Genomic DNA, 27138 nt, shown 5'->3' on the forward strand with positions numbered 1-27138 from the left:
TTTTCAGATTTTGGCATTCTCTGATAATTGCTTCATGTTGCAGGTATTTAAGGGCTAAGCAACATTACTCCGTGTGACCCTCTACTTCCAATTTTCTAAAATGGCGACAATCAACAAAAAAAAGTTGACTGTGACGGCCGACGCTTCAAGCATAGGTGGAAATTAGACTATTTCTTCAGTAAAATACGCAACAACTGTGTCCTGCCTCATTTGCAAAGAGACAGTCGCTGTTTATAAAGATTTAAATGTGAGGCGATATTACCAAACAAGACACGCTGACATGTACGACAAGATTACAGGGATGATGCGCAGCGAGAAATTGAAGCAACTTGGAGCTAGTTTAATTTCACAGCAGTAGTATTTCGCAAGAGCCCGAGAGTCGAAAGAGAACGCCGCAAAGGCTAGTTGCGAGATTATTGAAATTATTCATTTAAAAAATAATAAAGCAAATGTGACAAATGGCTTGCTAAATTTTGATTAGATATATTGTTCTACGTAAAGGACGTCAGCCAAGGTCAGCCCCCCACATTTTTACCACACCAAATCTGGCCCCCTTTGCAAAAAGTTTGGACACCCCTGTCTTATAATGAAGGCAACACATTCTGTATGTACCTATATTAGCCTAGTATCAAATTTACTAAGTTGGCTACAAATACGTAATGAGCCTTCATGATTACCGTAATTTCCACATTTCCACATAAGGTGCACCTGAAAGCCTTGTTTTGTGTTTTTAGCTGACTCATATAGCTGACTCATTAGTTTGTTTGTTTTTTAAACCCCTTTATTTTTGTATCATGCGTAATATTTCTGTTGGGTGAGTAAAAACAATTTTTAAATGAATTTAAATTAGGGCTGTCAAAATTATCGCGTTAACGGGCGGTAATTATTTTTTTAAAATTAATCACGTTAAAATATTTGACGCAATTAACGCACAAATGCCCCACTCAAACAGATTAAAATGACTGCACAGTGAAATGCGTACTTGATTTGTTTTTCGGAGTTTTAGCGCCCTCTGCTGGCACTTGGGCGCGACTGATTTTATAGGCTTCAGCACCCATGAGCATTGTGTAAGTAATTATTGACATCAACAATGGTGGGCTACTAGTTTATTTTTTGATTGAAATTTTTACAAATTTTATTAAAACAAAAACATGAAGAGGGGTTTTAATATAAAATTTCTATAACTTGTACTAACATTTATCTTTTAAGAACTAGAAGAAGAAGAAGAAGAAGTCTTTCTATCCATGGATCGCCTTAATAGTATGTTAATAATGGTAATGCCATCTTGCTGATTTATTGTTATAATAAAGAAATACAGTACTTATGTACCGTATGTTGAATGTATATATGCATCTCGTGTCGCATCTTTCCATTCCAACAATAATTTACAGAAAAATATGGCATATTTTATAGATGGTTTGAATTGCGATTAATTACGAATAATTTATTTTTAAGGCAAGGCAAGGCAAATTTATTTATATAGCACAATTCAACACGAGGCACTGTAATTAACTCGATAAAAATTTTAATCGTTTGACACCCCAAATTTAAATATATTTACACTATACATATATTTGATGGAAAAAAACATTAATAATCATTTATACAATACAGGTCCCGTTTTTTTTTTTTAAATTTTTTTTTTAAAATAACTTTAAAGCAGTAACCAAATTCGTAAGGTTGCTAATGTATTTTTTAATAATTACAAAGTTGTAAGTCAAAACATGTTAAAATTACCGCGTGGTCAATGTACGCACAATTCATTTTAGCGCAAATCTCGTTCGTCTGCCACTGTCCATGACTTAAAACTAAGAAATAATTTTTCAGGTATATTTACTTTGACTTAAAGCCCCAAAGAACGATCCTCCAATTCCACAAATTAGGAGCAACACACTGAGCGCAAATGCCATCTGTGGAGAGACACAAATACATGCTTGTGTTGTATGAATTGAAAATGTTATACTGTATAATAAAAAAAAGGAGTGGAAAAAAGATGTCTTACCTTTGCAGTGGAGATTGTCAATGTGAAAGAGAAGGAAGAGCTCAAATGATATAATTTGGCCCCTAATTATGCCCCAAACAGGTTCTGCCACAAGAAAATTCAAGCCCAATAAAGCCATGTTTTCCCATTTAAAGATTGACCTGCCATGTTGGAAACCATGATCTGGTAATTCAGTACAAGAGATTCATTTTGATCATCATAAGTAGTTTTTGGGGAGATCCAGTCCGTGTTGGTGTATGATTTATAAAGTATAATATCCTGTTGATATCGGCTCACTTCCTGTTGATTTTGAGGCATCTTAGACTTCCTGTAGATATCTGGTCGCTTCCTGTGTATGTCCTGGGCATTTCGGGGTCACCTGCATAAGCGGATTTTAAGGGGGGGGGGGAGTAGGCCCCCCCCGTGGCCGAAAAATGTCATTGCATGCAATTGACTTCTATATATACATCAAAGTTGTAAAGCAATAAAACTACAACAAAAATGAAAAATGAACAAAAAAAAAATTTTTTTTTTGTATACTGGGTTAAAATTATTCTTCAAACAGATCACGTGATTAACAACTTAGACGGTCATTTGCTTTGCATATAATAAAAAAAAAAAAAAAATAGGTAAGGGCAATTTTATTTTTCAAATGATTTTCTTTGATTGAAAATATTTTTTGGGGATTGAAGCAATTTATTTTGGGATTAAATGACTTAGACACAAATGTCCTACCCATTATATGGCCCAAACACAAAAAAGAAATGCTTCAATCAAAGAAAACTTTTTCAATGAAAAATTAAGTGTTCAAATGCAAATTTTTCAATCGCAAATATTTTTTCGCAAAAATTTTTTCCATGATTGAAATTTTTTTTTGATTAAAGTGATTTTACTTTTTGAAAATATATATATTTTTGAAGCAACCTATTTTTTGAGTGAATATTAAAGACAAATATCCTAGCCAAAATGTGGCACAAACACAAATCAACATTGATTAATTCAATTAAAAAAAATAAATAAATAAAAAATCAAAGAAAAATAGCTTTCACATGCATTTTTTTTTTTTTTTTTTTTTTTTTAGTTTCAAATTCAAACATTTTTTTATTAAAGCGACTTTTTTTTTGGTTGAAAATATATATTTTGATTCAACCAACTTTTTTTTTATTGAAGCAACTTTTTTTGATTGAATAATAAAGACAAATCTACCTCCTTATGGCTCCGGCAGGGGATACAATTTTTGACTGGGGTAACTACATTGGCACGATACCAGCGGGCATACCGTATTCAATGGATGACGATCTTGGCGAAAAGTATTGCCTAAGCAGCCTGATTTAGAATCAAGAATGATGGGAAACAAAAACGCTCACTGTCAACTTATTATTATAAATATTCTTGTAAGTTAATTTTATTGCTGACACTGCGTTTCGGGGTCATCAACATGTTGTGTCCCCTCTGCCCCAAAAGTCAAACTCCGCCTATGGTCACCTGTTAATATTACATTGCTTCCAATCAATGGAAAAAACTGACAAAACTAATGAAACACTTAGGATTACAGTAATAGTCTATTTTGGTGAACAAGTTTTTTTTTTTAATCAAGTTTTTATTTTATTCAAGAAATAAAATGTTTTTCAATTCTAGTTTTTGCCATTTTTTTAAATGCCATTGACAATGATAGCCGTCCAATCACGTAGCTGTTTTCCCGCTTCCGCCGTGAATTAAAATGAGTTTATCACTAGCAGACGGGAGGTTGGCAGCCTTCATGCTTTTCAGATGGATTGGATGTCCTTCGTCGTCAGTGGCAGCCAATGAGTTAACAAGTCTTACAGGAGATGGTTGATGTAAAATGGGTGCAGTAGCATACCAAGCATCGAAAAATCAGGAAGTAATTGTTGTAATTGTGCTGTCTTAATTACTTGCCTGGCATGGCCAGACTGTTCACCCTGTATTTTTCAAACACCATGAGAAGAGTCTGTGACTCAGTTCCTTAATGGCATCTTGAGCCTGAACGAAATCATCCGTGCAATCAGATTTGTTTATTTGCGTGAGGTGTTCTTAACGAGCAAAGTCACTCTTGCAGGTCAGAAGTCGTCTCCACAACATCACAGATGGTGAACGGGAGAGCCAAAAATATGTTCCAATCCGCTGTAAATTCAGTTTTAAATGACCAAAAACACATCAAGTCGCTAAAACCAACAGTTTGTCTCGCGGTAGCCATGCTGAATAAACTTCTCGGTTCTCCGCTCTCCTCGTATGTTTATTTCAAGATGCTAGTTTCTTGTTGCTTTACCAATGTCACGTCTGCCCGTCGTTGATTGGTCCACTCCGCTTTCTGTTTGCTGTGGCTTGCTCCGTTCTGGAAAATTTGATCCGCGTAACGGATCACTGGAACATTGGTGAGTCTGTAGTTCCAGGCAATTAATTACTGCCGCACAGATATATTTGCAGTTTGAAAGGTATGCGTAGTACGACAGAAAAAAAAGGAAACTTTTAAGCAGTGATGGTTAAACTTTAATTAGCTCCATCACACCTACAATCTAAGGCACCAAAAAACTTATTTTTTTCTTTAAGAAGTACCAGTAGTTTGGCCTATCAATGCTATTTTGAAATATGAACAAAATCAAAAGACTTGTAGAATCCTGTTTATTAAAGCAGTTTTTTTTAGCCTAGTTAAGTTTACTTGCTCAACTTGGACTTTTTCCCAAACAAAAGTTTTGGAAGGCGCTGGACCAATCAGGAGCCAGAATCGGTGTCCATGTCATCGTTGTCGTCGCTTTCTGGACGGCAGATTTCCTCCAAGGCCAGTTCTGAAGGATGTAGAATGATTACAACATCGTATGATGTAAGTCTGCAGCTCTCGAATAATTAAGTAATCGATTAATTACTCCGATTAATCGAGTCATTGGATAACAAACAATCTAGTGTTGCAGAATTGGGAAAAAAAAGGCGAAAAAAATTAAAACTTCGGCAGCCACAGTTTAAAAGTCATCACAACACCTTTGAAAAGACCGTTAAACAGTGGCTGAAAAAAACAAAAACTGCACTATGTAACTTTTCAGTTTTAGTCGATTTTAGCGACACCGGTGGACAAAAGCAGTAGTATTTGGCCTTAAGGAAGAAAACGTTTCACATGAGGACCAGCACGCCGCACACCTGCAGTGTTGTAAAATCATCAATCAATCAAACATCAATCTCCCGCTCGCCTACAGCGGTAGTTCAGAATGATCAAATTTGGTTTCATTTTTGAGTTAGCAGGGGTTTAATTAGTAGGTGGAGTTGATTTCAACAAATCCTGTGCAGTTTGCAAGTTATTTGTTAGTTTCAGGGCTCCGGAGGGACTAAGCTAGAGTGAGTCAATGGTACCTTTCTTGCATGCCAATGAAAAACGATACAGATCTACGAACAGATCCAACATAGTCAAATGAATTCAAAACACAGATCATTGTTCCAAAACACCCATGTGGCCAAAACAATGTCACACCAAACTGCCGTAGGTAATTTCATTCTGCAGGACTATGTTTTTTAGATGCATAATACAACCAAAATAGACAGGAGTGCTTCGGCCACTCGTGCTCACGCTGCATTTGTGTGGTAAGTGGGAAGTCGGACTTTTCCAACCTTCACCCAGGAAAAATGTAATTGGAATGCCACTCGAACTAGGAAATCCTAGTCATCAAACCGGGGGGGAAAAAATGTACCACTTCACAAGATGCTTTAATCTGACCTCACTCGACAAAATGGTGCTCAAGACAACGTATTGATGACATAATAATGAAGTTGAATTAAGTTTGTTTGAGGCGCCATGAATTTTTTCTCATACAGTAAATGAGCTGAATTCATTGATATTTTTTATATTGCCTCTCGCGCGTCACGTCGGGCCAATGTTTATTCTGTATATCCTGGTAGCCTGTCTTTTTTCCCCCTCCTCAGACAAAACTTTTTGTTTCCTGTTGCTCTGCCTTCTCTGCAGAAATAGCGCAAAAGGGGGGTGCTCCGGGAGTATGGGGTTTTGGAATCCCTAATACGGGGGTCCGGTCCCTGTATGACTGGTGTCAGAGTTTAGTCTACGTAGCCGGTTGAACTGTAAGAAGGATCAGTTTCCAGTGAGGGTTGGACTCTGCCCTATGAAGGTTGCCCTATGTCAGCGGTTCTGTTCATAACTTTTATAGACAGAATATCTAGGTGCAGCCGAGGCGTTGAAGGGGTCTGGTTTGGTATTGCATCTATCTCTGCTTTTTGCAGATGATGTATTTCTGTTAGCTTCAACAAGCCGTGACCTTCAACTCTTACTGGAACGGTTCGCAGTCGAGTGTTGTACATAACAGGTAGTGGCAATAACTAAATCACACTTGCAGAGGGTTAAAAACAGGCATGAAAAAGGGCCAACGGTTAAAAACGTGAGAGAGGGTGTGGAGGAAACATGTTTCGGTAGAGCTGTCCCAAACAAAAATTTTCTCTCGATTAATCATCATACCTGTCAACCCGAGGCCGTTGGCAATCTTACAACATTGTGTATAGAGTGTCATATAAAACAAAAATAAAACTCACTTTTTAAAATAATGTGAATGTATTGGTAATATTGTAACATATAACCTGGTGCAATCAAAGAACAATCAATATCTTCAGCTACATCATGATTACTAAAATTTAGCTGTGATTTTTGTTATAATTGTATGTAGCACTTTTGGCTATTTCTATCAAGTCTTGATGGCTGCACTTCGTGGCACTTCAGCTCGCAATTCAGCTTGACTTGAAGGTAGTTCGATAGTGTGTCCAATTATAAATTAAAGAGGTCAATTGTTAAAATGAACTTGCCGATGCAATCTTTGAGTCAGGGAACATTTCTTTTGCTAATTCTGAGAAGTGAGCAGCAATAGTTGCGGGCAATTTGTGTTCGGCAACAAATTGGCAGAATGAAATCTCCGCTTTCGTCACTTTTCATTCTGCAGACTTCATCTTTATGACCTGTAATGTTAATCTTACTTTTAAAAAGTAATTAATTAGCTACAAATTACTTCACCCAAAAAGTAATTGAGTTAGTAACTCTGTTACCTGAAGGTAAGAGTAATTAGTTACTTGGCAAAGTAACTAGTGTTACCTTTCTTTTTTTTTTTTTTATTAAAAAAAAAAAAAAAAAAAACATAGTAACCTTTGCTATGTTTTGGAAATTGTTTAATGTTGTGAATCAACTGTTAAAGTTGTTAAAATTACTACCGTTTTTGCATTAGTTCCCTTCTGTCTACTTTTGACATGTTAAAGTTTTTAAACTGTTTCATCATTTAAACTGTTTCATTATTTAAAGATAGATTCAAGTCAAAATTTTGCCGATTTAGGAGTATTTTAGATAAAAAGTTACTTAAGTTCGCTTGGAAGGTTCACTACAACAGAGCCTTTCTGAGAAGTATACTGCTTCAAAATGACGACTGTTTATTAACCCCATCGTCCGTCTTTCCACATGTAGTTCTATAAGCATTTGATATCTAGGCATAGATTGTGGGCTGTCAGCTACAGTCAGGAAATATTGGAGCCACCTAGCCTAGCATCGCGTTTGCTACAACGTCACAACACTCTTCTCTCTCAGTGTCTCTGACTTCTCTCGCATCATTCAACCAACGTAGTAACGCATCGAAATGCACATTGTCTCGTTGCCGAAACTGTCACAAAATTCGAACGGAGAAAAAAAAACGGTAATGCACGAAAAATGTACAGATTTTGAACATATGGCGTACACCAGACATGCCCAAAGTCCGGCCCGGGGGCCAAATGTGGCCTGCGGTCAAACTTCATCCGGCCCCCAGACTCTGTCATAAAATCAATTACGTCTGGCCCGCACACAGACTTAATACCGTATTGGCCCGAATATAAGACGGTATTTTTTTGCGTTGAAATAAGACTGAAAAAGTGGGGGTCGTCTTATATTCGCGGTCTGGACATTATACCCATTTACGACGCTAGATGGCGCCAGATATCATTGAAGCGATGTTCTGTCATGAAAATTCTCAGCTACTCTCAAGTTTAACCAGTTGCATTATTTTATTGCAATGTTTTTCCTTATTCAGATTTGTTTCAAGCTTAGTTACAGTTAGACTTCACTTTGATGGTTAATGCAGTTATTGCAATTTTGTTGTATTATCACATTAAACTGGTTTCTTTACATTTCAAAAACCAGAAGCCATTCATTTCCAAATGTGATTGCACTTTAGTTTACATATTTAAATGTTCAGATATTAAGATTTGAATGAGGCAAAAATAACATGCTTTTTCTCTCAAATATATTGTTATAATCATTTGTTTTAGATGTACTGTAATTATTTTCTGTATAAAAATTAATTTGGTGTTCAAAAAGTCTTTTTTTCAAACTTCAGTCTTGAAAAAGAGGGGATCGTCTTATAATCAGGGCAGTCTTATATTCTGTCCAATACGGTAAATTGGTCAGCAGTGCTGCTACCAGCATATGAAGTAGCTTACACACTAAATGCTGCTCCTCATTTACCCACTAAAAGGCAGCAGCACTCTAAGCAATATTACCCGGTGTGACCCTTTACTTCCAATTTTCTAAAATGGCGACAATCAACAACAACAACAAAAAAATGTTGACTGCGACGGCCGACGCTTCAAGGATAGGTGTAAATTGGAATATTTCTTCACTAAAATACGCAACAACTTGGTCTGCCTCATTTGCAAAGAGACAGTAGCTGTTTTTAAAAAGTTCAATGTGAGGCGATAATACCAAACAAGACATGCTGACATGTACGACAAGATTATAGGGAAGATATGGAACGAGAACTTGAAACAACTTGAAGCTAGTTTAATTTCACAGCAGCAGTATTTCACAAGAGCCCGAGAGTCAAAAGAGAATGCCACAAAGGATAGTTGTGAGATTGTTGAAATTATTAATTAAAAAAAATAATAAAGCAAATGTGACACACAGAATGGCTTGCTAAAATTTGCTTAAATATATTGTTCTACGAAAAGGACGTCAGCCAAAGTCGGCCCCCCACATTTTTACCACACCAAATCTGGCCCCCTTTGCAAAAAGTTTGGACACCCCTGGCGTACGCATTTAAAAATCAGTGCTCACTTGTACAAATTACGCCAAAACCGTACAACTAAACAGGTATGAGTCAGCCGACTATTTTTACTATTAGTCGACTAATTAAAAAAAAATGTATTTTTTTTTTTAACTTTAGCAATGAAATTTTTGCTGACGCTAATTCATTCACAAAAACATTTTGGAACACTTAAATTCATTATTAAAGTACGAATAAACAAGTAAATAACAATAATTAATCACACATAAACAATGAGTTCAAATATTGATAGCATTTACTATTGCAAAAGAATCGAATGTAAACAGATTCAGAACACTGACTTCGCCTTTCCAACATTATTCAAAACAATTCTTTAAAAAAAAACATCTAACATTATATATTACATATAGTATACTACTTTATTTAATAGGATTAAAATGAATGAATGATAATTATAAAATTCATTGCCAATAGTATTTTTCAAAAACGGTGTCATTTTAAAGCTATTCTTAGTGTAGAATCTGACCTCTGTAGTATTATAGTATTTACATGTTATCGTATTAATTCTGAAGTATTGGGGATTAACTCCCGAAATCGTTATATGAACGTGACGAGCTGTTACTTTGAAATGTTCACCGTTTGCTAAACCGCTAACAGCTTCACACTCCACAAAAAACACTTTTCGTCATTGCGCGGTGTCACTCATTGATTTTTTTTTCATTTTTTTTTTCTTCATTTTTTCCTTTGCAAATGCTGTTAACCAGCGATTTTTAATGTTTGAAGTGTCACCTTATAACCGCAAGTTTGCATTTCGGAGAAGACTGCCAATGTTTTATAGCAGGCTAAAGTAAGTTTTTCTTTTTTGTGCGGATGGTAGATAAAAGAACCTCGACTAACATCCACACAAGTTCAAGCTGTCTCGCAGTCCGAGGATACAACAGTGTCAAACCGTACTATCCGTCGGCATCTGAATGAATATGGTAGTGTAACAGGTACACGCAGGTCCGGGCTGCTCTGGGCTGCATACAGTACAGTAATGGCGGCCAACCACTAGAGGGCAACAAACACAAATCTCTACTCTGATTAGTCTGTTGTTGTTACTTCAGCAGACTGCAAGGCAATGCTGCTGCGCGCTGTCAACTATTCGACGGGTGTAGATGTGCAGCCACTGAATTGTTTTTTTCCACCAAAAACAGATGTGTAAGAATCGATACAGATAGATTTTGAATCGATACAAGAATTGAGTGACGTAATATCACGATGAATCTCACGATTGATATTTTTCAACAACACTAATTCCTACCCTGACCTATGGTCACGAGCTGTGGGTAGTGACCAAAAGAACAAGATTCCGTATACAAGCCGCCAAAATTAGTTTCCTTAGTTTCCTCCGTAGGGTGTTCGGGCTGTCCGTTAGAGATAACGTGAGAAGCTCGGTCTTCTGGGAGGGCATCAGATTGAGAGGAGCCAGATGAAGTGGGTTGGGCATCTGATTAAGATGCTTACAGAGCGTCTACCTGGGGAGGTGTTCCAGGCCAGGCACGTCCTACTATCAGGAGGCCGCGGGTCTGACCCAGGACATGCTGGGGAGACTATGCCTCCCGGCTCGCCTGGGAACGCCTTGGGATCACCCAAAAAGAGCTAGATGAAGCGGCTGGGTAGAGGGAAGTCTGGGCGTCCCTGCTAAAGCTGCTGCCGCCACGACCCGACCTCAGCTAACCAAGAGAAAATGAATGGATGTCATGTACACTTCAAAGTGTACATGACATCCATCCAGGGTGAACAGGGAGCAGCTGAATTCAGCCATGTTAGACGAGATGTCATATTCACTGTTGCAACCAGAAGGCAGTCTATCCTCCCAAATCGATAAAACAAAATTCAACACTTTCAAAACAAGACATTACAACGCCTAATTTAACAAATCAGGAAGCAGCAAAAAATGAATTAGCTTTTTTTCTAAACGAGTTACTCGATTTATTCGATTAAAAAATGCAGCTCTATTAGTAAGATTTTAAATCTGCAGATACTTATAGCGTCATTCCGTGCTTACCTTCGCTTTCGTTCAGGTCGGGGATCTTCCTGAGGGTGTCCTTCAACGCCGGGATAACCTGGTCGTACATGTGCAGCAAGGGCCGGCAGCTGGCCGAGAATCCGGCATGATGGTGAAGAAGCCGGTGTAGTAGGAGCACGCACTCCCTGAGCAACGACCGCGAGGGGTCGGCATCGGGCGACGTTTCCGTCGCCGTGGGAGAGTCGCGGAGCCCCAACCATTGACGGTGGAGGAGGATCACTGTCGTCTGAACCACCTGACACGCACACACACAATGTTGTTGACCTAATATTGTAGATTTTTGCTATATGATTCAATTTTTTTCCATTTTCAAATGACAAAAACATTTTCTTTCCATAAAACTTTCAAAAACTGAACATTTTGATGGCTTTTCAAATACAAACCTAGGGCACTCATTTAACTCATTGGCTGCCATTGACAACAATAGATGTCCAATCCATGACGTCCATTCATTTGCTGCTAACCCTCCCACTACAAATAGATCGGACGTTTATAAGTGATAAATTCATGATTGGATGTCTATCATTGTCAATGGTAGTAAAAATAAAATCAACTATTAACCAGAATTTATTCCTGTTTTTACTCATTTTAATGTTATTTTTGTTTTTCTTTAAATTTCATTTTGTTTTAAAACGTATAATACACACATTTATAAAAAAAAAATATTAAATCAAAATTTTAAAGTTTTTTAAAGATCAAAAATAGTTGCTTGCCTTATAAAGGGTTTACATTTCATTTATATGCAAAAAAATTCAAATTCATCTTAACTTAGATTAAACAAATATACAATGGTGCCCAGTGATACAAGTTTACGTCGTTGCATGCTCGTCATTCAAAACATCTCAAGTCATCTGTTCCCATTAGAATCAATAGATAGCCATTCATCAGCTCAATTTTGAAATGTGCTTAATAATAAATATTAGTAATTTCCTAAATGACTGCCATTGATGCCAGTCGTTCGCTTCCCATCCCTCCAAGTTCAAATGAATTGGACGTCTATCAACGTAAATTGTTGTTCCGATCATGTTTTTTTTGCGCCCGATCCGATCACGATCGTTTTAGTTTGAGTATCTGCCGATCCCGATATTTCCCGATCCGATTGCTTTTTTTTTTGCTCCCGATTCAATTCCAATCATTCCCGATAATTTTTCCCGATCATATACATTTTGGCAATGCATTAAGAAAAAAAATGAATAAAACTCGGACGAATATATACATTCAAAATACAGTACATAAGTACTGTATTTGTTTATTATGACAATAAATCCTCAAGATGGCATTTAGATTATTAACATTCTTTCTGTGAGAGGGATCCACGGATAGAAAGACTTGTAATTCTTAAAGGATAAATGTGACTTTGTATGTTGTGACTAAATATTGCCATCTAGTGTATTTGTTGAGCTTTCAGTAAATGATACTGCAGCCATTTAACTTCTGCCCAATTGCATGATGGGAAGTGCAACCATGACTGTGCGTAGGGGCACCAAATGATAAATCTTCTCTGCGTTGGGAAAGAACATAGGGTGTTAAGAAAATGATCAACTACTACCTTTCTTCCTCACATTACCTCCCACATTATTTTTAATTGCTGAGAGAGGTATTGTAAGGCTTTAGCCAAACAAAAAATAGTTCCAAAGGCTGTCAAAATTCTCTCTACTCATTATACGCTGCCTTTTAGTGCTATCTATAGGTAAAACGGCGTCATTATAGATTGAACGCGACAATGCGTGAGTGGGTCGTGCAGCGCATGTGTTAATTACTTAGTGTGATTAAATTTAAAAAAATTAATTGCCGCCGTTAACGCAATAAATTTGATAGCCCTACTTTAAGCCAAAACTACTCTGGATGAATGTAAGACATTTTGTCTGTAACGTTAAATACAATTAGAAAACAATTTAGATAAAATATATACTGGACTGTCTCAGAAAATTAGAATACACAATATTCTAATTTTTTGAGACAGTCCTGTGTATATATACAGGACTGTCTCAGGAAATTAGAATACACAATATTCTAATTTCCTGAGACAGTCAGGAAATTAGAATATTGTGTATTCTAATTTCCTGAGACAGTCCTGTATATATACACAGGACTGTCTCAAAAAATTAGAATATTGTGTATTCTAATTTCCTGAGACAGTCCAGTATATATATTTGTGGTAGCTACCACTACCACCACAATTTAGTGTTTCAAGATTTAGTTAATTATTTATGTGATATTTTTTTGGACATGTATTTTCTAATGGGTGCACACTTTAGTTAATATTTGTCTGAATGCCTATTAGATTTTATTTGCCAATTTGAGTTAATGACCACAGCTGTGTAAGATCTGGCACCTACCATACTGAAGGGGGTTATTTAAGTTGATTTAATTTTGATTGTTTGTAGTAAAGTTTTCACTGTTTGTTTAAATGCACATTAGTTAATTATTGTTTGAATATATGTACAGTGCTGCTCAAAAGTTTGTGAACCCCCTCAACATTTTGGAATTTTCTATTATTTCAACCTGATTTCCTAATCAATCAATTCAGTAGTTTTTTTTTGTTTTTTTAACAGTTGTGTTGTCGAGACTAAATTAAAAAGAGTTTTCATCAACTGATGTAGGTGCAAAATTGAACTGTTTGGTCACAACCAAAACCGCCATGTCTGGCGAAAAGTCAACACTGCATACCACCAAAAGAACCTTCTCCCAACAGTGAAGCATGGAGGTGGGAATGTCAAGATCTGGGCTTGCTTTTCATCCTCAGGACCTGGACAACTCCACATAGTCCAGGGAATCATGAATTCTGAGGAATATTGTCAAATCCTAGAACATAACCTGACGCCATCTGTTTTGAAGTTAAAGCTTGGCAGAAGGTGGATCATGCAACATGATAATGATCTAAAGCATTCCAGCAATACAACCAAGGAATGGCTGAAAAAGAAGAAGATTCGTGTTCTGGACTGGCCCAGTCAAAGTCCTGACCTAAATCCCATTGAAATGCTGTGGCGGGACCTGAAGCGAGCAGTTCATGCCAGACGCCCATCAAACCTCTCTCAACTGACTGCGTTCTGCAAGGAAGAATGGGCAAAAATCCCCCAAAGTAGATGTGAGAGGCTGATTAGTCACTACAGAAACCGTTTGGTTGAGGTAATCTCTGCAAAAGGAGGCGCAATATCCTATTAACTGAAGGGGTTCACATACTTTTGCACACATGATATCTGAGTTTTTCTTAAATCAACCACTTTTGTTAAATAAAGAATGACAATATAACTATTTCTTTTGTTTCAGTCCATTATTTGGAATGTCAGTATTGTGGATTTGGGTATAACTTAACATTTAATAAGGTTATTTTAGTTTTTTTTACAAAAAATCTGACCATCGCTGTGGGGTTCACAAACTTTCGAGCAGCACTGTATATTTTCCATCTGTTGTTGTATTAAGTTGAAAATGTTTGGTTAATTTGTCATACCTCCTTCAGGTGGTCGTTAGTGGAGTCCGCCTTGATTTAAACAGCCACACAGATGTGTCTAGAGGTCAGGTCGGTTTGGTTGAAGCCTTTTTGTTATGTTGGCCTCTTTTATGTTGGGCCCAAGATATTTTGTTAAACTGTTTGTTTTGTGACTTTATTAAATTGAATTTTTACCTAAGTTGAAACACCAGTGTCCGCGTGTATGTCGGTCCACTACATTATTAAAAAAAGGCATGTCCGATATTTTTTTGCCGATTCCGATACTTTGAAAATGACGTGATCGGACCCGATCGATCGGGCTTTAATCTTAATCATTCTTGGCAGAGGATAAAGAACATATGCACTGTACCTCAGTGTAACATGGGCAGCTACTACTCTGCCAGTTCTCTTCTGTCTGCGCGAGACGGTTCAACAATCGAACAACCTTGAAAAAAAATAATAATAATAAGAGCGTCGATGTCTCAAAACGGACGCGTTCAACATTTTCCATCAAGACCGGTCGAGCACCTGCAGATCCAGCAGAATGAGTTCATCGTGCGACGCCCGCTTGCCGGTTCTGTTTCGCACCTGCTGCAGCAGCTTTAATATGACGCAGGGTTCTGAAAAGAAACATAAATATGGTGACGTCACTATAGTTGCTGACCTCATGATTAGACAAAAACCCACCGTGCTGTGAGCAGAGTTGTCGAGTTAGCGTGGTGTGGTCACACGTGCAAGCTAACGCGGCGGCGCATTTGGATAGCAAACACGGCTCGTCGTGGGCCGACACGCACTCGCACAACGCCCGCAAAATGGGTGGCAGTCTGGAAAAGATCATTTATGAACTATTTCGTTTCCAAAAAAAAAAAAAAAAAGTTCCTGCTCGACCTACTGGTCAACATGCGTGTCTGGCGTCCTCTCAATCAGAACGCTAACGGCCTTCACCGCGTCGATGACGATCTCTGACTCTTTTTCAGCTCGGGTGGAACGGCAGAGGTGCAAAACGGACTGCAGCAAGGCATTGTGGGAAAGTAGTTGCTCGCTTGTGTTAAAGGCGCCGGTCTGAAACACAAGTGGCGTTGTTCACGTGAAGCTAATATTCAGGTTGAGGTAACAAGAAGTGACCCAAAAATGTCCCAGATCAATAGAAGTGACTTAATATCAACAGGAAGTGTCCCAAAAATGTCAAAACATCAACAGGAAGTGAACTGTATTACAGGAAGTAACTAGAGCTGTCCCGACTAGTAAACATAGTCGAAGTCATCGATGACGTAAATGCGTTGACGAGCACACCATCCTGTCGACAGTTAATGAACGGTTAAAAAACATATATGCGTGGGAAGTTCAGACGTACAAAATAGGGAAACGCATCTATATTAAACACTGTAAATTTTAGCATTGCTACATTGAGGCTAATGGGGTAAAAAGACAACGTACTAACCACTTTAGCCTGCTATAAAACATTGGCAATCTTCTCCAAAACGCAAACTTGCGGTTAAAAGGTGACACTTCAAACATGTAAAATCGCTGGTTAACAGCATTTGCAAATGAAAAAAATGGGGGAAAAAATCTATCACCGACACCACATGCAATGACAAAAAGAGAAGTGCACTTTTTTGGCGGCGTGTAAAGCTTACGGTTAGCGGTTTAGTTAATGTCACATACTTCAGAATTAGGATTCTATACTAAGATTAGCTTTAAAATGACACCCTTTATGAAAAATCTGATTGGCAATTAATAATAATTATCATTATTATAATACAGTACCATTATATATAGTAGTATACTTTAATATTAATGCTTGATATTTTTTTTGAGAATTGTTTTGAATCATGTTGGAAAGACGAAGTCAGTGTTCTGAATCTGTTTACATTCCATTCTTTTTGTACTAATGCTATCAGCATTTGTCCTCATTGTTTGTGATTTATTATTGTTATTTTCGTGTTTATTTGTACTTTAATAAAGAATTTAAGTGTTTCAATATGTTTCTGTGAATAAATAAGTGTCAACAAAAATTTAAATGCTAGATCAGTAAAAAACAAAAAAAATTATGATTATTATTAGATTAGTCGACCAAACGTTAAAAAAATTCTGCTGACTAATTGGGAGAAAAATAGTCGTTTAGGACAGCCCTATAAGTAACCAAATATGTCGTAAAGTTTACAGGAAGTGATTGATTTCAACCTGAAAATGCTAAAAAAATCATTAGGAAGTGACACAAAATCAACATGAAGTGACCTGAAAATTTCCCAAAATCAACAGGAAGTAACTCAATTTCTACAGAAAGTTACTGTTGGATGGAGTGAACGTTTGTTGCTGTCAGTGGCACTGAAACATGATCATTCAATGCTAGCCTTCCCTGTACAAAATAATTTAATTTCATGGCTATCAATACCAATGAGTGAGATAACCTTGCACTGTATTCTGATAGAAATTGGAACTGAAATTATAATTCTACTTTTGTCTGTACCTGGTTTTCCATGCCTCCGCTTTTTGTTGCGAGAACCGACTGGACAACCTGCAGAACATCAAGCACATGAGCCTTTACTTCTTCTCATCTTTACAGCTCTGCTATTGGTCACCGCACCTCATCACTGTGATCTATCAGCAGGTAAAGGACCCTCAGCGCTGCCAGTCCGGCGTCTTCTGGGCTAACGCCGCTCACTACCGCCTCATCCGGCCTCCCTGTTTTGACGAATTGCCCTTCTGGCTGAGACCCAGACGCCGCGTCATGTGCGTCTAAAACTTGGCAGAGGCGGGATAAATGCATGTCCAGTAGTGGGAGAAGAAGTACAGCGCCAGGACACCTGCGTACATGAACAAACGTTTTTCTTCTCTCATGTAGTCATGTGAAAGAATTAGGACACCCTATGGAAGCCTGTAGGTTTTCTAACATATTTGGTCATATGGATATTTGATATCAAATTTAACAATCTTGACAGATTCAAGTAATAGAACTAAACAATTAAAACTGACTTTTTTTTTTTTTTTTTTTTTTACAACTTTCTGTAAAATGTAATTTTAAATTAACGTAATTTCTGCTGAGGAATAAATTAGGACACCCCCACATTCAATCCCACTTAAAATGGCTAAAATCACCCACAGGGGTATCACATCAGGTGCACATAATTAGAACATCATTATCCAGTGTTTTGATGAAGGCTTGCCTTATTTAAACCTCACATTTACTTCGGTGACTGTTGAATTGAGAGAAAACACCATAGTGAGATCAAAGGAACTGTCTGAGGCCTTCAGAAAGAAGATTGTAGACAATGAGTCTGGTGAGGGATTTCAAAAGATCTCAAAACAATATAAAATCAGCCATTCCATTGTGAGGAAAATAGTCTACAAGTGGAGGACATTCAAAACAACTGCCAACATGCCCAGGTCTGGTCGTCCAAGCAAGTTCACCCCGAGAGCAGCTGCAAGATGCTAAAAGAAATCTCCAAAGAAGCCTAAAATGTCCTCTAGAATCTGCAGCATGCTCTTGCTACTGTTGATGTGAAAGTGCATGAGTGCATGCCTCTATAATCAGAAAGGGACTTTACATGTTTAACCTCCATGGGAGGTGTGCAAGAAGGAAACCTTTGCTCTCCAAGAACATGAAGGCCAGACTGAGGTTTGCCAGAGTGAATGTGCACAAAGGCCAGGACTTCAGGAATAATGTTCTTTGAACAGATGAATCTAAAATTGAATTTTTTGGACACCAAAACAGAGGACATGTTTGACAGAATCCCAATACATCATTCTAGGAAAAGAACCTCATAGAAACTTGTGAAGCATGGAGGTGGAAGTCTCATTGTTTGGGGATGCTTTGCTACAGCAGGACTTGGCCAGCTCACCATTATGGAATCCACTATGAATTCTATCGTGCATCAGAGGATGCTTGAGGAACATGTGAGATCATCTGTGATAAAATTAAAGCTGAAGCGAAACTGGACCCTGCACCATGACAATGACCTAAAACATACCAGTAAATCCACCAAGGACTGGCTGAAACGGAAGAAATGGAGTCCAGGAATGGCTGAGTCAAAGCCCAGATCTTAATCCCATTAGTATTCTGCATTGAGGAGTGAGGCATACTTTCTTCAGACCGATATCAAAGACTGGTAGATGGCTAAAAAAAGTGTGTCAATTTCAGCCAAAGGGGGTAACACTAGCTATTAGGTTTTTAACTTAACTAACTTTTCCCTCAGTTAGAATATGCTTTTTTGTTGATAAATTTGGTTTATCGATGTTAATTGTTGTTGTTTACCTGCAATGAAATCACTTTCTTTTCCAGTGATAAAGAAAAACAAGATCAGACATTATATGTGAACATTTCTTAAGAGAGAACTGAATATTTCATGGGGTGTCTTAATTTTTTCACATGACTGTATGTAGTGTATTGAATGTGGCCACTGGAGGGCGTTATGGTCCACAATTATATGTCCACCGGCTACCCGTGTTCTTGTACAGCTTTGGATGCCCCAGGTCGACTTTGACTCAGCATGTTGAGTCCTGTTACTGCCAGGCTCTGGACTGGATTGAGGCTCGCTCGGGGGACTGCGAGACCCCCGTCCCCACTGTATAAAAGCACATAAAATCATCTCAAATCACACATGTAAGTCTTTCTGAGTGCGTGTTTTACCTCAAGTCTTGCCTAGCTGTCAAGCAGGCGTCACTCAAACTCATTGACAGCAAGTGCGAGAGGCAAAGGCTGCTGGGAAAAAGTGGCTGCTGCAGGAGCAACCCCAATAGGACGCCACCTAAGGAATTAACAATGCTAAGGTTGCCATTCATCCTGATTAAAGAGGGAGCAGTAATACTATCTAGTACTGAACATCGCATACTGACCCCGGTGCTGTCGATGTGGCGGTTGTCCACCACGGAACGGATCAGGAAAGGCTACTTCTTGTTTGTCAACAGCTCCTGCATTAAAACATCCGATTAATAACAGCGTGACGTCAACCCGCCCCGGCAACCAATACCGTGACTCACCGTCCCTGCGTGTTTTGAGCGACGCATTTTTAGACGTGAGCTGTGCCGCGAACGTCTCCGTGGTGATGAACCCACTTCCTTTCGGCGACGCGGAGCTGCTAGAGGAATGAAGCTGGGAAAGGCCGTTGGGTAGTTTTGGGCTAAGAAGACAAACACGCACAAGGTGTTTCAATCAGTTACAAAATTACTGCCATGGAAGTTGTTATTTCAGTTGCAATATAAGGCTAACCTCTTATACTTCTAAAACATTTACTCAACTTTGCATTGAAATTTTAATGTCATTGCACTGCTAATGCCACAACATTGTCACATGCATGAATATAGAAAATGTTAGCAATTTTTTTGCAGTAATTCACTTCTTTGCACTTTCCTGTAGAGCTGCAGCTATCGATTATTTTAGCTGTTGATTAATCAATCAGCTAGTTAGTTCGAATAGTTTTTAGGAGATGTAAAAGTGAGCACTAAATACAAATATAAAATAAAATTGTCGAGTGTTTCTTCAAACTATGCAGATTTGCACTTTCATTCAAAAATATATGTACTGTACAAAAAAAAGGGGGGGATCTAAGTGCAACAAAAGAACAATTAGCAAACTTGCATAGCAAAAGTCGACTAGCGTAAATGCTATTAAATGCCAACGTTTTTTTTTACAATGCTATTTACAAATCGTTCAAACACATAGAGTGATCCCTCGTTTTTTGCGTTAGTGGGGACCAGATACCCATCGTGATAAGTGAAAAACCACGAAGTAGCGCACCCACTCACAAAAACAATAAAATCTTTTTTTTTTTTTTTAATTTTCTGAATAAATACATTGAACATTGATTTGGCATTGGAAAGAGACATGTTTTTTCACTTTTTTCCCCAAAGTATAATAATAATTAAAAAAAAAAAAAAACATATATATATATAAATGTTTTTTTCGGCACTTGAAATGTAAAAGTTTTGAACATATTAGTGTCCCACCGAATTATTTTCAAACAAAAATAAAGTAGAAAAATGCTTGGCTGTATTAAATGCTGCATTGAATGAGTCCACTCGAATCCGCTCAAGCTGCTCACTTACACACGAGTTGCCACAGCAACTGTTTAACAGGTTAAACAATGATTGACGCATGCGGCGCTTTGAAGTTTGCGTCTCTGGCAAGATCAAACCCAAACGTCTGTCAATCATCATTAACTTTAATGAGCAACTCCAGTGCACTGCCTGACCAACAAAGACCAGGGAGAGGGAGGGAGGGAGGTAGAGTGAGACTACGCGATTGGCTCGGGACAGCTCATCTGTATTTATTTATTCTTTAATTGAAGAAAAAAAATGCGATGGCTTGAGGGTGCAAAGTCTGAAGCGCAAAGTAGCGAGGGATCACTGTATTCCCACAAAAAAACTGTTAAATATTAACCAAATTACAAATGTATAAAAAAACACTAGCTCAAACAAAAACTTACCTTATGTTGGTCTTAACAAGGAGCAGCTGGATTCAGCCATTAGAATCAGTTATGACATAGTTACCGTTTCCACTGGAGTGCAAAGTATCCACCCAAATAAATAAAACTAAATGCAAACAACAAACCATTAAAATGACACTTTAATTAAACGAATACTCAAGGCAGCAAAATTTTATTCGAAACTTCTTTCTGATCAAATTGCTTGAGTTAATCGATTCATTTTTATAGCACTACTTTCCTGACTCATTCAGTTTTGTTCTATAACTTTCTCACGTTCAATTAAAAGCCAATTACTGACCTGTTTGCGGCTTTATGCTTGTTGGCGCTCAGCAGCTTGCTCTTCATCTCGTTGATCTCAGCTTCTTTGAACTGCAGCTCCGATTGCAGCGACTGAACCTGCGCGCCAAATGACGTCACTGGCAACTGTTCATAATGGTTCATGGCCTGAGCACGACAAAAAAATAAAAATTAAACTTACCTTCTTGCTAAGCTCCTTCTCCTTCTCACTTTGTTCCCTCTCCTTTTGCTTCTCCAACAGGGCTAATGTCTGCCTCTGCGTCTCCTTCTCCTGTTGGGCTCCTTTCAGCGAGTCCCGGAGCATTCGGATCTCGCCGTTTTTTGACACTATCTCCTCTTCCACTTCTTTTAGCTGGCGACGCAAATACACAACAGACTTCAAGCTGCTGCGTTGAGATATTTCGGATGCGCTCGCTAACCTTCCTCCTGAGACTCGCATGCTGAGCTTCCAGCAGGGTGTAGGACTCCTCTCCGCCTGCAGCAATCTGCTGCGGCCTGTTGTCTGAACAAACACTTAAGTTTCAGGTCAGTTTTTCACACGCTCACCACACACTAAAGGTCGATCAAAATATCAGCTGGCCGATGTAACAGACTTTTTTCCAGATCTATAGATATATAGCCGTTATACAGTAATCGGATAACTTATGTTTGGGTGGTTATCTTTTTTATAAAGGTCGATGTATTGGCTGGCCTACATAAACAGGTCGTCCCCGGGTTACATGTACTCGACTTACGTGATTTCAACTTTACGCGGCTAGAGTCTCATCCGCCATGTTGTCCACTCTCCAGCCTTGTTGTTTTTTTTGTCGCGTAAACAGTACCTTGTTATACCTCACAGTATCTTACTTCTTACTTTACTTCATTACCGTATTGGCCCGAATATAAGACGGCCCTGATTATAAGACTCAAGTTTGAAAGAAAAAAAAAAAGACTTTTTGAACACCAAATTAATTTTTATACAGAAAATACTTACAGTACATCCGAAACAAATGATTATAACAATATATTTGAGAGAAAAAGCATGTTATTTTGCCTCATTCAAATCTTAATATCTGAACATTTAAATATGTAAACTAAAGTGCAATCACATTCGTAAATGAATGGCTTCTGGTTTTTGAAATGTAAATAAACCAATTTATTGTGATAAAACAACAAAATTGCAATAACTGCATTAACCATCAAATTCAAGTCTAACTGTAACTAGTCTTGTAACAAATCTGAATAAGGAAAAACATTGCAATAAAATAATGCAAACTGGTTAAACTTGAGAGTAGCTGAGATCTGTCATGACAGAACATCGCTTCAATGATATCTGGTGCCATCTAGCGTCGTGAATGGGTATAATGTCTAGACCTGGTCTCTTAGTTTAGCTTGAAACGTATTAGGGGATTTACAAGTAAAACGCAATTAATTATACGGAAAATTCATGATAAGAAAGTCACTTCGGAACAAAAAATTTCCGTCTATTGAGGCGCCACTGTAGTTGATTAATAATAGTTGTGTTTCCTTTCCTAATCAATAAGCTAGTGCTGCAACGATTAATCGATTAACTCGAGTATTCGATTAGAGAAAAATATTCGAATTAAATTTTATTGCTTTGAGTATTCGTAATTGAAGTGGCATTGTAATGGTTTGTTTTAAAGGGGTTGCATTTAGTTTTATTGATTAGGGCGGATACACTGCCCTCTGGTCTGCCTAATTTCAAATGGCTGAATCCAACTGTTCCCTGTTAAGACTAACATAAGCTAAGTTTTTGTTTGAGATCATGTTTTATATGCATTCATAATTTACTTTATAGGCATATTTAACCATTTTTCATGGGAATATGTGAGCCATTTGTTAAGAGCATTGTTAAAAAAAAAACCTTAGCATTTTATAGCATTTAAGCTAGCGGCCTTTTACTATGTAAGTTAGCCAGTTGTTCTTTTGTTGTAGTTAGATCCGCATTTATTTTTTATGCTGTTTAAGGCTCAGCTCAGGTATTTAAATTTTTCATGTTCCTTATCCGATTACTCAATTATTCGAACTAACTAGTTCATCGATTAATCGACTACTAAACTAATCGATAGCAGCAGCCCTAGAATATGCTTTAAAAAATTACATCGGCCCTAAATATTGGCTTACAAAATCAGCTTTAGACTTCAGCAATCGGCTGAATTAATTTTTTTAAATTGGCATCAGTCTTTAAAAATCCCATATCGGTCAACCTCTACCACACACTCACCAAGAAGCTCTCTACTGGTCGCTCCCAAATGTCCTCTCTTGCCCACAAAGCCACCTGAGTTCTCTCCTCTCAAGGGCGGCCTGGCAGATGGATGAAATCCCGACCCGTGCCCTAGCTCCGATCCCGTTCTGGCAGCCCCCTTGGAGCCGAAAGCCGAAGCGTGCGCTGCGCAGATGGCTTGCGAGGCGATGGCCTGTGAGGCAATCATGTCGATTTCCTCCAGGTCATCCTGAGTGAAGTCGTCCTCGTCCCCGAAAGGGTCTGCCTCGAACGGGTCAACCTTTGGGACGTCCTGGTTCAGGCCTCGGAGACGCTTGCTGGGAGGGCAAGCCATGCTGTTTGTGAGGGAAAAATGTGAGGCTATACAATAATATCTCAGAAAATAAAAGTGCTTCAAATTGTTAACTGTTTGAGTCAAGAAGTCTTTCAGTGCCATTTCCAAAATTGTGTGGCTATTTTCATCACTCTGAATTTAAAAGTTAGTCTGTTTGACGTCAAATCCATTTGAACTGAGAGGGCTGCCGTCTAGTGCCGTCAATGACAGCCAGTGAGTTCATGTGTCCCTTCCTAAATCTTTCCAGATATCAAAACAAATATAGTGCCCGCCATAATTATTGGATTTATAGTAATTATGTGTTTTTTAGCTTCTAATATTTTTTTTCCCTAAATAATATGGGACCTTAATGGAAAAAAAAGAAAAATCCAACCTTCAATACAAGTGCATTTATTCAGTGGGGAACACATCCCACATAAAGAAATAATTATTTGACATCAAATAATGTGTGTCACAATTATTAGCACCCCTGGTGTTAATACTTTGTACAACCCTCTAGGGCTGCAGCTATCGATTATTTTAGTAGTCGATTAATCGATGAACTAATTAGTTTGAATAATCGAGTAATCGGATAAGGAGCATGAAAAATTAAAATACCTGAGCTGAGCCTCAAACGGTGTAAAAAAAATTTAAAGAAATGATCTATGTACAACAAAAGAACAATTGGCTAACTTAGATAACAAAGGTCCGCTAGCTTAAATGCTACAAAATGCTAACATTTTATTTTACAATGCTCTTAACAAAAGAGTCAAACACATATTCCCACAAAAAAACGGCTAAATAAATCTATAAACGAAATTACGAATGCATTAAAAAACATTAGCTCAAAACGAAAACTTATGTTGATCTTAACAGGGAGCAGTTGGATTCAGCCATGTTAAATGAGGCAGACCAGAGGGCAGTGTATCCACCCTAATCAATAAAACTAAATGCAAACACTTTCAAAATACACTATTACAACGCCACTTTAATTAAACGAATACTTGAAGGAATAAAATTGAATTCGAATATTTTTTTCTAATCGAATACTCGAGTTAATCGTTGCAGCACTACAACCCCCTTTTGCCAACAAAACAGCACCTAATCTTCTCCTAAAATATTTCACAAGATGGGAAAAGACAGAAAGAAGGATCTTCAGCCATTCCTCTTTGCAGAATCTCTAAATCATCCAGAGACCTGGGTTCTCTCCTCTGTACTCTCTTCTTCAGCTCACCCCAAAGGTTTTCAATGGGGTTGAGGTCTAGGGACTGAGATGGCCATGGGAGAAGCTTGATTTTGTGTCTGGTGAACCATTTCTGTATAGATTTGGCCATATGTTTAGGGTAGGGTCATTGTCTTGCTGAAAGACCCAGTGACGACCCATCTTCAGCTTTCGGGCAACAGATTTTGATTTAAAATGTCCTGGTATTTCAAAGCATTCATGATGCCATGCACCCTAACAAGCTTCCCAGGGCCTTTGGAAGCGAAATAGCCCCACAGCATCACTGACCCACCCCCATACTTCACAGTGGGTATGAGGTGCTTTCCAGCATACGCATCTTTCGTGGCACGCCAGACCCACTTAGAGTGTTTGTTGCCAAAAAGCTCAATCTTGGTCTCATCTGACCAAAGCACACGGTCCTAGTTGAAGCCCCAATACCGCTTGGCGAACTCCAGACGTTTGCGTTTATTATTGTGAGTGAGGAAAGTTTTTCTCCGTGCATGCCTCCCAAACAGCTTGTTGGCGTGTAGACAGCACCTCATACCCACTGTGAAGTATAGGGGTGGGTCAGTAATGCTGTGGGGCGGTTTCGCTTCCAAAGGCCCTGGGAATCTTGTTCGGATGCATGGCATCATGAATGCTTTGAAATACCAGGACATTTGAAATCAAAATCTGTTGCCCCCTGCCCGAAAGCTGAAGATGGGTCGTCATTGGGTCTTTCAGCAAGACAATGACCCTAAACATATGGCCAAATCTACACAGAAATGGTTCACCAGACACAAAATCAAGCTCCTCCCATGGCCATCTCAGTCCCCAGACCTCAACCCCATTGAAAACATGTGGGGTGAGCTGAAGAGGAGAGTACAGAAGAGAGGACCCAGGTCTCTGGATGATTTAGAGAGATTCTGCAAAGAGGAATGGCTGAAGATCCCTCTTTCTGTCTTTTCCCATCTTGTGAAACATTACAGGAGAAGATTAGGTGCAGTTTTGTTGGCAAAAGGGGGTTGTACAAAGCATTAACACCAGGGGTGCTAATAATTGTGACACACATTATTTGATGTCAAATAATTATTTATGTGGGATTTTTTCCCCACTGAATAAATGCACTTGTATTGAAGGTTGGATTTTTCTCTTTTTTCCATTAAGGTCACATATTATTTAGAAAAAAAAATATTAAAAACTAAAAACACAATTATTATAAATCCAACAATTATGGAGGGCACTGTAGCTTTAATTCCAAATTAAACTGCCTCAGTGTTACTTAACAAGGTTTGTAGCAAAAGTCACCTGTTGCTGCCTATGTTTAACATTTGTCATAAAAAGCTATGCAATTCTATAATTTAAATAGAAAACATGCATAAAAGAAGGGAGACCATTTAGAACTTAATTCTCAACTACAAAAAAAAAAAAAACACTTGAATGCATTCCTGCGTTTAAAACAGCGTATTTAATCGAGTATCTTTTCAACATTTCTGTTTGGTAGTTATTCGAAACGATTTAAGTATAGTAATTTACACGTCATAGACCAATGAAATGCATTTAAATACTGATAAGAAACAAAAATATTAAGGCAAATTCATGAGATAACTACTGCTTCACTTTGTTTGCCCAGACAGAAAAAGGACCGAACCATTTTATTCACTATTTTCTGATTCTTTAGGTGAAAAGTTTTTTTTTTTTTTTTTTTATTACCTTTGAGTGTGGTGTTCTTGCCGTCCCTGTTAACTGCTGATTAGCACGACCAAGTGACCATCTGAACTATGCTTTCCAATGAATGGCAGGGTTAGCTTGCTGCTAGGCTAAAAGTATACAATGCTAGTCAACGTAATTGTTTGAGCGTTGTGTGACCACGGCAGACGCTCCCATTCGCTCTGTCGCTAACAGAACGGTGTAACAATCGATATTTCGGAGATATTTTCGTAATCACATAATTGAGCGAGCTACGAACAGTTCTAACAGTTATGTTTTCGACCCTGCGGTGTTGGCTGCAAAACCTGACCAATCAAAACACGACTTTGATTTTTTCGACCAATCAAAGGAGAGCTAAGGTACGAGTAGCAATTTAGGACATACAACGATTTGGGACGTAGCTTTCGCAAAAAGGCAAATACAAGTCGATAGTTTAAATAGTTACGTTCTAAATAATA

At 38.2% G+C, this 27138-nt stretch overlaps 1 protein-coding gene across 2 annotated transcripts; it reads right to left on the reverse strand.

Annotated features, from left to right (window-relative positions):
• Positions 1-4503: 4503 nt before the first annotated feature.
• atrip (ATR interacting protein) lies at positions 4504-26983 on the reverse strand. 2 transcript variants are annotated; one of them, XM_057847235.1, is made up of 17 exons: positions 26684-26983; positions 23457-23791; positions 21652-21734; positions 21414-21584; positions 21234-21331; positions 19491-19630; positions 19347-19421; positions 19141-19258; positions 18953-19075; positions 17098-17317; positions 16981-17028; positions 15403-15572; positions 15198-15334; positions 15039-15130; positions 14881-14955; positions 11060-11315; positions 4504-4785 (listed from the first exon to the last, which is right to left on the reverse strand). In XM_057847235.1, exons 2-17 carry the CDS (start codon positions 23788-23790, stop codon positions 4712-4714), a joined length of 2214 nt encoding a protein of 737 aa, XP_057703218.1. In that variant the 5' UTR covers position 23791; positions 26684-26983; the 3' UTR covers positions 4504-4711. The 2 variants fall into 2 exon arrangements, with proteins under 2 accessions (XP_057703218.1, XP_057703217.1); XM_057847234.1 differs by having other exon boundaries at positions 19347-19630.
• Positions 26984-27138: the final 155 nt, after the last annotated feature.

This window comes from Corythoichthys intestinalis, chromosome 9 (genome assembly GCF_030265065.1).
Source record: "Corythoichthys intestinalis isolate RoL2023-P3 chromosome 9, ASM3026506v1, whole genome shotgun sequence".
Lineage (NCBI taxonomy): Eukaryota > Metazoa > Chordata > Actinopteri > Syngnathiformes > Syngnathidae > Corythoichthys > Corythoichthys intestinalis.